General features: G+C 28.8%; 2 protein-coding genes across 2 annotated transcripts; both read left to right on the top strand.

Moving 5' to 3' along the window:
- The first annotated feature begins 9,506 nt into the window (after positions 1-9,506).
- On the top strand, positions 9,507-10,877 carry LOC102616642 (probable transmembrane ascorbate ferrireductase 3). Its single transcript, XM_006469233.4, has 4 exons — positions 9,507-9,786; positions 9,903-9,951; positions 10,056-10,255; positions 10,353-10,877. The coding sequence occupies exons 1-4, from the start codon at positions 9,622-9,624 to the stop codon at positions 10,611-10,613; spliced, it is 675 nt and encodes a 224-aa protein (XP_006469296.1). The 5' UTR covers positions 9,507-9,621; the 3' UTR covers positions 10,614-10,877.
- An 863-nt stretch (positions 10,878-11,740) lies between these two features.
- Positions 11,741-13,030, top strand: LOC102629809 (probable ascorbate-specific transmembrane electron transporter 1). The gene is made up of 4 exons (XM_006469269.3): positions 11,741-12,007; positions 12,101-12,149; positions 12,245-12,444; positions 12,647-13,030. Exons 1-4 carry the CDS (start codon positions 11,849-11,851, stop codon positions 12,902-12,904), a joined length of 666 nt encoding a protein of 221 aa, XP_006469332.1. The 5' UTR covers positions 11,741-11,848; the 3' UTR covers positions 12,905-13,030.
- Positions 13,031-13,797: the final 767 nt, after the last annotated feature.

Genomic DNA, 13,797 nt, shown 5'->3' on the forward strand with positions numbered 1-13,797 from the left:
CATTGTTGAAGGAAGATGAAAGAGCCTCTCTTCCTATGTTAATTAATTGATGTATTTTAAGCTACTAAAGTTTAATTGCTAGCATAATAAAATAAATGAATTTTTCAAAAGATTTATAATTAATTATTATTCATGATTACATATTGTTGGATTTCAATAGAAAGAGGAAGAGACATTAAAATTATTAAAATTAAACTTAGGCCCTAGTGACATTATTGAGAGAAGATGAAAGAACCCATCTTCCTATGTTAATTAATTGATGTATTTTAAGCAACTAAAGTTTAATTGCTAGCATAATAAAATAAATGAATGTTTCAAAAGACTTATAATTAATTGTTATTAATAGTTACATATTGTTGGATTTAAATAGAAAGAGGAACAAATAATGATGCCACAAATCTTAAATATTTAATGTTTATAGAGTTTGAAGAAGCCAAAAGGCACTAAACAAAATATTGAATAATTAAATATGAGATTATGACATTAAAATTGCGCTCTAATGGCATTGTTGAGGGAAGATGAAGGAACCTTCATTCCTATATGAATTAATTGATGTATTTTAAGCCACTAAAATTTAATCGTTGGCATAATAAAACAAATAAATGTTTCAAGACTTATAATTAATTATTATTAATGGTTACATATTGTTGAATTTAAATAGAAAGAGGAAGAGGCATGTAATCATTTATAATCTAATAATTATTTTCTATTTTAAATTTAATATTTTGTAATGTAATTATTTTTTAATTTCAACCAATTTATTAGATAATAGAGAATATGAGAATTGATTAGAAATGGTGATGCCACATCACCTCTTGTAGTCCTAACTTTATATATATATATATATATAAATTAGTTGATGTATTTTAAGGCACTAAAGTTTAATTGCTAGCATAATAAAATTTGAAGAAGCCAAAAGGCACTCAACAAAAGGTTGTATAATTAAATATGAGATTATGATATTAAAATTAGGCCCTAGTGGCATTGTTGAGGGAAGATGAAAGAACCTCTCTTCCTATGTTAATTAATTCATGTATTTTAAGCCACTAAAGTTTAATTGCTAGCATAATAAATTAAATGAATGTTTCAAAAGACTTATAATTAATTATTATTAATGGTTATATATTGTTGAATTTAAATAGAAAGAGGAAGAAATATGTACAAAGAATATCCACCAATATTTTAGATATTTTAAATAATAGAGAATATAAAAGATGAGGTTGAGGGAAGATGAAAGAACATCTCTTCCTATGTTAATTAGGTGATGTATTTTAAGGCACTAAAGTTTAATTGATAGCATAATAAATTTTGAAGAAGCCAAAAGACACTTAATAAAAGGTTGCATAATTAAATATGGGATTATGACATTAAAATTAGGTCTTAGTGGCATTGTTGAGGGAAAATGAAAGAACCTATCTTCCTATGTTAATTAATTCATGTATTTTAAGCCACTGAAGTTTAATTGCTAGCATAATAAAATAAATAAATGTTTCAAAAGACTTATAATTAATTATTATTAATGATTACATATTGTTGAATTTAAATAGAAAGAGAAAAAAAGTACAAAGAATATTCACCAATATTTTAGATATTTTAGATAATAAAAAATATAAAAAGATGAAGAATGATATATATTAATAAAGTTACTATTTATTAAATGAGTTAAATACAATCAAATTAATTATGAGAAGATGAAAAGTTAAATCTAAAAAAAATTCTCTATTTATTAGATAATACAGAATATACAAAGAAGCAAAATGGTGATGCCACATCACCTCCTCAAATCCTAACTTTATATATATATATATATAGATTATTATATTATAAATGATTACATGTCTTTTCCTCTTTCTATTTAAATTCAACAATATGTAACTATTAATAATAATTAATTATAAGTCTTGAAACATTCATTTATTTTATTATGCCAACAATTAAATTTTAGTGGCTTAAAATACATTAATTAATTAATATAGGAAGGAAGATTCCTTAATCTTCCCTCAACAATGTCATTAGAGCCTAATTTGATGTCATAATCTCATATTTAATTATTCAATCTTTTATTTAGTGTCTTTTGGCTTCTTCAAACTCCATAAATATTAAATATTTAAGATTTGTGGCATTATTATTTCTCATCTTTTTTTATTCTCTATTATCTAATATATTGGTTGAGATTAAAAAATAATTGCATTACAAAATATTAAATATATATATAAAGTTGGGACTAGAAGAGGTGATGTGACATCACTATTTCTCATCTTCTTGTATTCTCTATTATCTAATAAATTAGTTGATATTAAAAAAATAATTACATTATAAAATATTAAAAATAAAAATAATTATTAGATTATAAAAGATTACATGTCTCTTCCTCTTTCTATTTAAATTCAATAATATGTAACCATTAATAATAATTAATTATAAATCTTGAAACATTTATTTATTTATTATGCCAACAATTAAATTTTAGTGACTTAAATATATCAATTAATTAATATAATAATTAATATAGGAAGGAATGTTCCTTCATCTTCCCTCAATAATGCCATTAGGGTCTAATTTTAATGTCATAATCTCATATTTAATTATGCAACCTTTTGACTTCTTCAAACTCTATAAATATTAAGTAGTTAAGATTTGTGGCATTATTATTTCTCATCTTTTCATATTCTCTATAATCTAATATATTGGTTGAGATTAAAAAATAATTACATTACAAAATATTAAAAATATAAAATAATTAATAGATTACAAAAGATTACATGTCTCTTCCTCTTTCTATTTAAATTCAACAATAAATAACTATTAATAATAAATTAATTATAAGTTTTGAAACATTCATTTATTTTATTAAGCCAACAAATAAACTTTAGTGGTTTAAAATACATCAACTAATTAATATAGGAAGGAATGTTCATTCCTCTTCCCTCATCAATGCCCTATGACTTAATTTTAATGTCATAATCCTATATTTAATTATGCAACATTTTATTTAGTATCTTTTGACTTCTTCAAGCTCTATAAATATTAAGCATTTAAGATTTGTTATGTTTGAGTTTTTTTTATTATTTAACCAACATTCTCTTTAGAAATGTTTTTGTGTTTTTATTTTTTAACTTATTTAAATTTTTAGTATTGTATGCTTCATGGAGTACTATTTTCTTCATGAGTTAAACAATGATAAAAATAGTTGGATAATAAGGGTTAGACTTTGTAAGATGTAAGAGTCTGTTAATACTAAGAAAAATGGAGAGTTGATTAGTATAAACATAATTTTTATTGATGAAAAGGTTGTGTACACTTAACTATACACATTAATATATACTTTTAATGTTAACAAAAAAATAATTAACTTTCATAAATAACATTAGTTTTATAAGACTGCGTCATCTTTAAAAAAAATAATTCATATTTTTTATTAGTTTCATCAATTGCAAAGTAATAAAAAAATAATACTAATTTTTTTTAAAGCCGCACGAAGTGCGGTTCTATTTCTTAGTATATATATAAAGCTAGGGCTTGAGGAGGTGATGTGGCATCACCATTTCTCATCATCTCATATTCTCTACTATCTAATAAATAGGTTAAAATTAAAAAATAATTACATTACAAAATATTAAAATAGAAAATAATTATTAGATTATAAATGATTACATGTCTTTTCCTCTTTCTATTTAAATTCAACAATATGTAACCATTAATAATAATTAATTATAAGTCTTGAAACATTCATTTATTTTATTATGCCAACAATTAAATTTTAGTGGCTTAAAATACATCAATTAATTAATATTAATATATGAAGGAAGGTTCTTTCATCTTCCCTCAACAATACCATTAGAGCCTAATTTTAATGTCATAATCTCATATTTAATTACTCAATCTTTTGTTTAGTGCATTTTGGCTTCTTCAAACTGAAATATAAGTGTGCAACCCAAGAGGGGGGTGAATTGGAATTTTAAAATTTATCCTAACAAATCCACACAACAAGCAATCTAATGTCTTAACAATAATTGAAAACAATAAGTTCAATTATAGCACAATAATTAAAGAGTAAGGGAGAAGAGAAACAAACACACGAATTTTTACGTAGTTCGGCAATCCCCGCCTACGTCCACGCCTCCAAGCGATCCAAGCTCGAGGATTTCATTATCCAATCATTTCCAAGGCTTCAACGATTACAATTGACTTCGAGGTGTCAATGAACCTTTACAACAAGAGATTATATCTCCAATCTCTTCACTCAAGTGTCTCACACACTCAAACTTTTACAAATGAATTGAAGAAATGAAAGTTACAATGAAACTCACTCAATAAGTAGATATTCAAAGATGAAGAACAATGAATGATTCAATGATTTGTGTTTTGCAAGTTGAATGCTCAAGATATCACGTGTGCTTTTTGTTTTTGCTTGTTGGAGAGCTTCAAAATGAGTTGGATTTGAGTTCTTATAGTTTGAGCTCGAAAACTAGCCGTTACTCACATTCTAGGCGTATTCGGTTTGTCGTTTATGGAATCCGGTAAGCCGGATTTATGTTACCGTTAAGGCAAAATTTTACCTAACCGGCTTGCCGGATTCGGAATTCGGTAAGCCGTTTTCGTTTTGGATACATTCTACTCCGAATCCGGTTTTTCGGTTTTTATAACCGGTACGCTGGATGCTACAGTAACCTGCTACAGTGAAATTTTTCTTAAATTTTCAGTTTGACCCCAAAACTTTATAAAACTGTAGTATGGCCTAAAACGTTATGAAACTTTACAAATATGTCAAATTTCAGAATTTCTAAGTAATGCTTCGTTAATCCCAAAACTTTTTAAAATTATGATTTCGCCCAAACTTTGTGAAATTATAAAATGACCCAAAAATATTTAAATAGTTTCAAATAGGTCCAAATCCGAAATTTAAAACACTATCAAAGATTTTGAAATTACTTTCATTTTAGTCCAAAATGCTTTAATTCCATAACATCATTTTCTTATTATAAAAGCACAATTCATAAATCTTTACTTAATAAATACATGTGGTTTGTTATCATCAAAATCAATATTTATAGCCATATAGGCTAACACAAACTCCATAAACATTAAATATTTAAGATTTGTGGCATCATTATTTATTATCTTTTTATATTCTCTATTATCTAATATATTGGTTAAGATTAAAAAATAATTACATTACAAAATATTAAAAATCTATATATATATATAAGGTTGAGACTAGAGGAGGTGATGTGGCATCACTATTTCTCATCTTCTTGTATTCTCTATTATCTAATAAATTGGTTGATATTAAAAAAATAATTACATTACAAAATATTAAAAAAAATAATTATTAGATTATAAAAGATTATATGTCTCTTTCTCTTTCTATTTAAATTCAATAATATGTAACCATTAATAATAATTAAATATAAGTCTTCAAACATTAATTTATTTTATTATGCCAACAATTAAACTTTAGTAGCTTAAATATATCAATTAATTAATATAGGAAGGAATGTTCCTTCATCTTCCCTCAATAATGCCATTAGGGTCTAATTTTAATGTTATAATCTCATATTTAATCATGCAACCTTGTGTTTAGTGCCTTTTGACTTCTACAAACTCTATAAATATTAAGTAGTTAAGATTTGTGGCATTATTATTTCTCATCTTTTTATATTCTCTATAATCTAATATATTGGTTGAGATTAAAAAATAATTACATTACAAAATATTAAAAATAGAAAATAATTAGTAGATTATAAAAGATTACATGTCTCTTCTTCTTTCTATTTAAATTCAACAATATGTAACCATTAATAATAAATTAATTATAGTTTTGAAACATTCATTTATTTTATTAAGCCAACAACTAAACTTTAGTGGTTTAAAATATATCAAGTAATTAATATAGGAAGAAAGGTTCTTTCATCTTCCCTCACCAATACCACTATACCTAATTTTAATTGAATAATTTCATATTTAATTATGCAACCTTTTATTTAGTGTCTTTTGGTTTCTTCAAACTATATAAATATTAAGTATTTAATATTGGTCATGTTTGGGTTTTTTTTTATTATTTAACCAACATCCTCTTTAGAAATGTTCTTGTGTTTTTATTTTTTGACTTATTTAAATTTTTTGTATTGTGTGCTTCATGGAATATTCTTTTCTTCATGAGTTAAACAATGATAAAGATAGTTGGATGATAAGGGTTAGGCTTTGTAAAATGTGGGAGTCTGTTAATACCAAGAAGAATGAAGAGTTGATTAGTGTGAACATAATTTTTATTAATGAAAATGTTATGTACACTTAACTATACACATTAATATATATTTTAAAAGTTAACAAAAAAATAATTAACTTTCATAAATAACATTAGTTTTATAAGGCTGCGTCATCTTTAAAAAAAAATTCATATTTTTTATCAGTTTTATCAAGTGTAAAGTAATAAAAAAATAATACTAAATTCTGTTTTTAAAACCGCACGAAGTGCGGTTCTATTTCCTAGTGTTTTAATAAAAATAATCACCCAAAAATTTGACAACATTGCATGAATAATCATTCTTCTTATTATACTAGAAACTGTCAAGTAGATTGTAGATAAATGCAACGTCAACTTTATTTTTAAGTTGCAGTATTGAAAATTAGTTAAAGTAACAATAAATAGATGTATGAAAAGTAAATTCATGTCTTCTAAATGAAATTTAATTAATGGTGTGTGGCATATGTGTTTTATTTTTTATTTTTCTTTCCCTCACATTTACTGATTGATTGCGAATTATCCTCCACTATTGTTTATTATCACATATATCACTATATTAGATTATCATGGAGAAGTGGATTTTTTTATACTTTTATGGTGTGTTTACTTGGGGGTTTAGGGAATGAGAATAAAAAAATGGGAATGAAACACATATTTACTTGACAAAATGTAATTTGTGAATGAAAATAAAATATGTGGGTGCCAAACAATTTGGGAGTAAGGAATGAGAATCTCATTCCTACGGGGGGTTGGGAATGAAAATGAGAAAATGAGAATGAAATTCATGTTTACTTTTATATCCCTCTAATTTTTTCATATTTCCCAAATTACCCTCGTTCAAGTCACAATTAATTTTATTATTTTATATGTCATTATTATTATTATTAAATTATTAATTATTGTTATTATTTTTTATTAATATTAATATTATTAATTATTGTTATTATTATTATTAGCATTTATTATTTTAATTAATATCATTTTTATAATAATATTTATATATGTATCTAGTTAATGAAAATTACATTATTTAATACTAAGGCTATTTTGATAAATTGATTCTCATTCCCATTTATTTTGCCAAATAAACATATCAATAATATTCCACTACATTCTCATTCCCATTTATTTTTGTCAAGTAAACATTAGAATCTCATTCTTATTTCTCATTCTCATTTCAGTCTATTCTCATTCTCAACTCATTCTCATTCTACCACATTATTATTTTATGAAGTAAACGAACCATTAAGGTGAAGATTCAACGGTTAAAGAATTTAATATTATTTTATTCGACATTTCTTCAGCAAAAGACTTTTGGATCGATTGTTGTGCAGAATAACGATCATGGTTTAAAATATTTTTTCTCTGAAAAAGAGAAAGAAATATGTTAATATAATGGGACGTTATTAAGAAGGGTGAATTAAGGGGTATTTATGGCATTAAAGTAAAAAAATTTCAAAACAGAAAATACGTTAAATTTTATATAGGCTTCTTTTAGAAAAGGAGGACTTTAAAGAGGTGCGAACAGGAACACTTAAACCCCAAGAGAGACTCATGGAATTCGATGAAATTTATTTATTTTTATTTTTTTCTGCATTGATACAGATTTCTCTGACCACGCCCGGTAGACTTTTAGTATATGTTTAACTATTCTATGAAAACTTGGCTTTTAGCAGACACGTGCCGTCGTTTAAACATTAGGTTTCTTAGAAGTTATGAGTTTGATATTTTAAGCTTTGCTGTTAGTAAGGTTATGTTCCCAACATAAAAAGATGCAATCAAGTATGTTTTGTTTTCGTGGTTAATCTACAATATGCTTGCTCATGGGTCGTATTTAGGCGATTTGGTGTCTTTTTTTATTTTTTATTTTTTATCGTATAGTGTTAAGTTAATATATATATCCAAACTCATCTATTAACTAATCCCATAATATTCTTATGCAGGAATTCTCCTTCTAGGTCAAAGATCCATTGATTATAATTTTTAATTTAAAACACATAACCAGTTATAAAATAGATTTTTAAAAAATATAACACCAAATGACAGAAAACCTTAATATTCGTAATGTTTAACACGATCCAATAATACAGACCATAAATAATCAATAATTTAAATCTAGACACCAATATTAGTGATTAAAAATCATAAGAATCATACAATGAGCTAATTACGACTAAGTTCTATAATAATTATTCTCTAGGAATTTTAAGAATTGTGATAACTTAATAATATATTAAGTTTAAAGTCATTTTTTTATTTTGCATATAATATTAACAAAAATTCAATTTACTTGTTCTTTAAAAATTAATAATTTAATTTGTTAATTTTTTAAACTATTAGTATTAAGTGTTAATGAATTGGGTAAAATAGGTTTTGATGCTTAAATCCAAACCCAAACCCTTATGGATTATATTTTAATGGGTTGACCCATGAATGAGCCAACCTGGCAATCGTTTTTATCGTGTAGGTCTTATCATGTTAGTGAATCTTATGAAACTTTGTTTGGCCTAACCTACAAGCCACTCCGGGAAAAAAAAATTCGAGAATTTTTCATCATTCATCTGCTTAATTACACACATTCAAGTGTCAAACAAAAGCCCATATAGACTAATGGGCTGTTCCATGCTTGGAGCTTTCTTTCATCTAAAAAGTTGGGAATCTAATTAACAATGAAGCAACACCGCAATGACACAATTCACCACCGCTATTATTAAGAGAAATTTTAGAATACTTTAGATGTACTATAATTAATTGATGCATCTATAATATGTGTAATTAAATTTAATATAACTATCACTTGTATGATAGTGGTTCAAAATAAATACGCACATATCATGATATCATTTACTTATTGTATGAGTGATATGATACCTCAGATGTATTCTAAAATTTCTCCTATTACTAGAAGAAATTATTAGAAGTTACAATTATCCCCAAAAATAAACAAAAAATTATTAGAATGTACAAAAGGCGGAGGTTATATTAGAAGGAACGAAGTAAAATCATTAAAAAATATGCAGTCTACAAGTGCATGGCTGAACAGTTGGGGGAGTAAAATTAAACTGTAGCTCTTCTAGTCATCATACGGTGTATAAATTTTTACTCTCGTCTCTGGGGGTTCCTTCTACCTTTACCTCTTACTAGTCCCTTTGTCGTACTTTTGATGCTTAACTAAAGCACAAAGTTTCCCTGATATACCAAACCCAACAAGCCAAGCAATTCTAGGAATAATACAACTCTCCATTTCACTTTCTCAAAGAGATTTTTAGTCTTTCAATCAAGCCAGTATTTAAGCAGAACAATTTCGTTAAGTGCCTTATCAACTACTTGACACCTTCCTCCCACCACCACCAGCAGCAGCAGCAGCAGCAGCCATGGATTATTCTATTGACAGGGTCTCATACAGGCGGTCAGCCTCTCGTTTAACCATAGGTGCGCATTTGTTTGGCATATTAGCCATCATTCTTCTGCTCGTTTGGCTGCTGCATTATCGAGATGGAATCGAGTATGATTCAGACGATCCACACCGCGTTTTCAATGTACTTATAGGAGAATCCCCTTCTTCACCAATTTCTTACAAATGTTTCAATCTACTTAAAAAAATGAATTCAAATGAGTGGATAGTAGAAATTAATTATTGTTCTTGTCTTCATAGGTTCACCCATTTCTTATGTTCTGCGGGTTTGTGTTCCTTGCCGGTCAAGGTACGCACTTTTCTATTAATTTTGCCAAATCCGACAATGCTAACTAATCATTGCTTCTCGTACAAGTTCCTAACGGTTTTTTTTTCAATTTGGTGCATTGGCAGCAATGATGGCATACAAGACAGTGTTTGCATCGCGAATAGTGCAGAAGACTGTTCATATGTTACTTCATTTGACTGCCTTTTGCCTAGGAGTTGTCGGCTTATGTGCAGTTTTCAAGTATCATGATATGGCCGGTTTGACGGATATGTATAGCTTGCATTCTTGGATTGGGATGGGCACCTTTTGCTTGTTTGGTTTACAGGTAAATAAATGAAAAAAAAAAAAAAAATTGTTACGATGCACTTAAAGAAGATTCCACCTGATACTTAATAAAATGGAGCGAGTTTATTGTTTTGCAGTGGTTGTTTGGGTTCTCTATATACATGCTTCGAGGACCAACAGAGGCAAGAAGGGCAATAATGCTGCCATGGCATGTATGCGGGGGTAGGGCGCTCCTGTACATGGCAATATGTTCTGCTCTAACAGGATTGATGGAGGCAGCTACATTCTTGAAACTGCATCACGAGCGTGAAGGTCGTTTGCTCAACTTCACTGGACTATCAATCCTGCTCTTCGGCCTTTTTGTTGATCTCTCTGTTGCTCTTGCGCGCTATGTGTGATTTAATTATTATTAGTTGGACACCGTATTCTTTCGGGCTTGGTGTGTGATTTTTCCTTTTTGGTTTATTATTTGCAATTCAGCTTGCATTGTATTGGTGTTTTACAACATCTATTATTTCGATTATTCATATGTTTATATGTTTTCCATTAAGTTGAACAGGAAAAAGTCCATGTGTTGATTGTTTAAAAAATAGTAGCTCCAAGTGAAGAACATAATATTATTTTGATTTTTGACAATTCTAAAGCAGGATGCCCTTCAATCTTAAAGCACATTGAGCAATTTTCTTTTTCTTTCATTTTACTTTTTCCCTTTCCATCTCCCCTCCGCTCCTCCCACTACGCAAGTAATTTGCTATCAATTTTAATAACTAGCATTTGATTAGAGTCGTATTAATTTTAGAAGCGAAACTGAGACTGTTTACCAAATATGCTTTCGAATTTGAAATAAAATACAACAATTATAAATGGGATCTTCAACGTATGATTAATTCGAGACATATCATATTCAATCATGCTCTAAAAATTTGGGGCTTGGAGAGTGAGAAAAAGGAAGAATGTGACCTGTAGCCTGTAGGTAGTTCTGTCCTGTTCTATTGGCTGACATGCATTTAGAATCACACAAAATAATCAAAAGCATTTTGAATGTTGTTATCAGACGGATATTTGTCTAATCTGTTTCAATTTAAACTCTGGACTCAAACAAACTTCTTTAAATCTTTCTAAACTTTTAACTTCTACACACAATGCCTAATATTAGTCGAAGTTGAATACAAAACAGTTTACCCAAGTGACACAATTTCATTTGCAAATTCATCAAGTCATCATATAAACATTAAAAAAAAAAAAAAAATGAATTCACATGTTTTCCGAAGTTCTATGTTTGATTTGTAATGGGTTTTTCTATTCATTCTTAAATTCATTGACTTGGAAGACCTTTTTTTTTTCCCAAATCATTAGACTTGCCATCTTACATCAAGCCGGCAGGGCGGTTTTTCCAACTTTCTTGTTTGGGAAGCAAACAAAACCCTCACTTTGTACATTTCGCATTTGTACATTGCAAAATTTTTCAAGGCATTGACCACATAATTTTTTACAAAACTGTACCCTCTTTTTGTCCATTCTAAAACAGACTATATAGCTAGCACAGTTATGATTTGATCAAATCAATGCAATGAGATTAGGAAAACAGTTCCCCATTTCATATCCTTCCAACGCACAATAGCCTGCTAATCCCATGGCGCCGCGAAAAAGCAGCTACCAAGTCTCGGCAACTCCAGTTACAATATTTGCGCATTTGTTGGTCGTAGCAGTGACAGTGCTTTTGCTTGTATGGCTCGTAGACAAACGAGAAGGCCTCGCCTTCAAATCTGACAACCAATTGAAGATCTTCAATGTGCGGTCCTTTAAACAAGTATCTTGCAAAAACTTTTGCGTATTGCATATTTATCCACTCGTTTCATCTTTCCTTTTGCTTTCTAATTTGCAGCTGCATCCACTGCTAATGATAATTGGATTTGTGTTAATTGGAGGAGAAGGTAAGCGAAGAAAGAAATAGGGGTTTTATTAAAACTGATTTTTATGAACATAAAAAATGATTGCAAGTGTCTAATTGAATATAAATTGAGGTCAGCTGTCATGGCATACAAGACAATCCCTGGAACAAGAAGAGCACAAAAGACAGTTCATTGGCTGTTGCATTTGATAGCTCTTTTGGCTGGAGTTATAGGGATTTATGCAGTTTTCAAGTTTCATCACGAATCAGGAATCCCAAATATGTATACTTTACATTCTTGGCTCGGCATGATTACCATCTGCCTATATGGTTTGCAGGTAACTGAGTTTATGAACATTATCAAGCGCTGACATCCGTACATTTTGTAAAACAGAGTTTTAAAAGTACAGTTAATGTACAGCCACCGTTAAGTAACCAGCTTCAAAATCTGCATTTTAAAATGTGCGGACTCCTGGCTAGGATCGCAAATGAAGAACTGACAGAGCCTTTGTTTGATTAAAATTTAATTCAATTGTGCAGTGGCTGCTTGCGTTCTTCTCATATGTGTTCCCAGGTGCGGAAATGTCGGCAAGAGGCTCATTCTTGCCATGGCACTCATTCTTTGGGCTGGTGATTTTCTTCTTGGCAATATGCACCGCAGAGACGGGGTTGGTTCAGAAGTTCATTTTCTTGGGATTATTTCGGGACCAAGAAGCACTTATTGTCAACTTCACCGGATTGTTGATCCTTCTCTTCGGAATCAGCGTTGGCCTCACTGTTGTTCTTCCGACAACTTAGTAATAAACCTGGCTGGTCATATTATTCTATCTCCAATTTTAACTAAATATTATTATACTTTTTTTCCCTCGCATATGGGTCGGACAACATTCATATTGTAAAAGAAAGAGCATAATAAGCATTATATGGTCCATTTGTATCCTATTCAAAGGATATTGTTTTTGCCAATTTAATCTAGCATTTTATATAATATTGTAATGCACTTATTAAATAATTTGTATTCAACATAAATAAACAAAAATTACAGTTACTATTCCCCCCCAACACAAAAAAATAAAAAATGAAATTGAAAAATGTCGAATGGGTCAACCCGACGTATGGGCTGCAGTCTAATAGGCTTAACTGAGCCCAACATATCGGGTCGCCCCATGGTCCATAGCAAGAGCTGTGATCTCATCTAGCTTGCGTAACTACAGTGGACGTGTTTCGTGTCTAGGCCCATAGTCCTAATTAGGTTTGTATTCGGTTGGTCTTTTTTAAACCCAAAAGTTCTTTTGAAAAAATATAGTTATTTGGTTGTATTTGTTGTTGAGGAGTTCTTGAGATTTAAAAAAGTTATTTTGCTCTTATTTGGAGAAGCTCAAAAATTGGGCTTCTCCAAGTAGAGTTTTTTGAGCTTTCTTAAAACATATAGAGTCCCGAAAATACCCTAATAATATTTTATTAATTCTAAAATGTCCTAGTGTATATAGAAAAACCCTACATAACAAAGATTAGATCTCTCTACTTGTTACCTTTTTTTGCCAAGCAGTAACAAATACTGTTTTTCTCATGCTTTCTTTACAGTCATTTTTGTCTCTCATGCTTTTTTTCATCAAATGAATTGTTTATTCTCTTCACCTTACAACCACTTTTCAATTATATTTTTGCTTTATTAATTTGTTTTACTATTG

The sequence above is a fragment of the Citrus sinensis genome, chromosome 2, assembly GCF_022201045.2.
Source record: "Citrus sinensis cultivar Valencia sweet orange chromosome 2, DVS_A1.0, whole genome shotgun sequence".
NCBI lineage: Eukaryota > Viridiplantae > Streptophyta > Magnoliopsida > Sapindales > Rutaceae > Citrus > Citrus sinensis.

Coding starts and splice junctions, on each gene's coding strand:
- LOC102616642 (XM_006469233.4), top strand. CDS start 9,622: ATGGATTATTCTATTGACAGGGTCTCATACAGGCGGTCAGCCTCTCGT. Junction 9,787..9,902: donor ATCCACACCGCGTTTTCAAT/GTACTTATAGGA, acceptor TTGTCTTCATAG/GTTCACCCATTTCTTATGTT. Junction 9,952..10,055: donor TGTGTTCCTTGCCGGTCAAG/GTACGCACTTTT, acceptor GTGCATTGGCAG/CAATGATGGCATACAAGACA.
- LOC102629809 (XM_006469269.3), top strand. CDS start 11,849: ATGGCGCCGCGAAAAAGCAGCTACCAAGTCTCGGCAACTCCAGTTACA. Junction 12,150..12,244: donor TGTGTTAATTGGAGGAGAAG/GTAAGCGAAGAA, acceptor AATTGAGGTCAG/CTGTCATGGCATACAAGACA. Junction 12,445..12,646: donor TCTGCCTATATGGTTTGCAG/GTAACTGAGTTT, acceptor TCAATTGTGCAG/TGGCTGCTTGCGTTCTTCTC.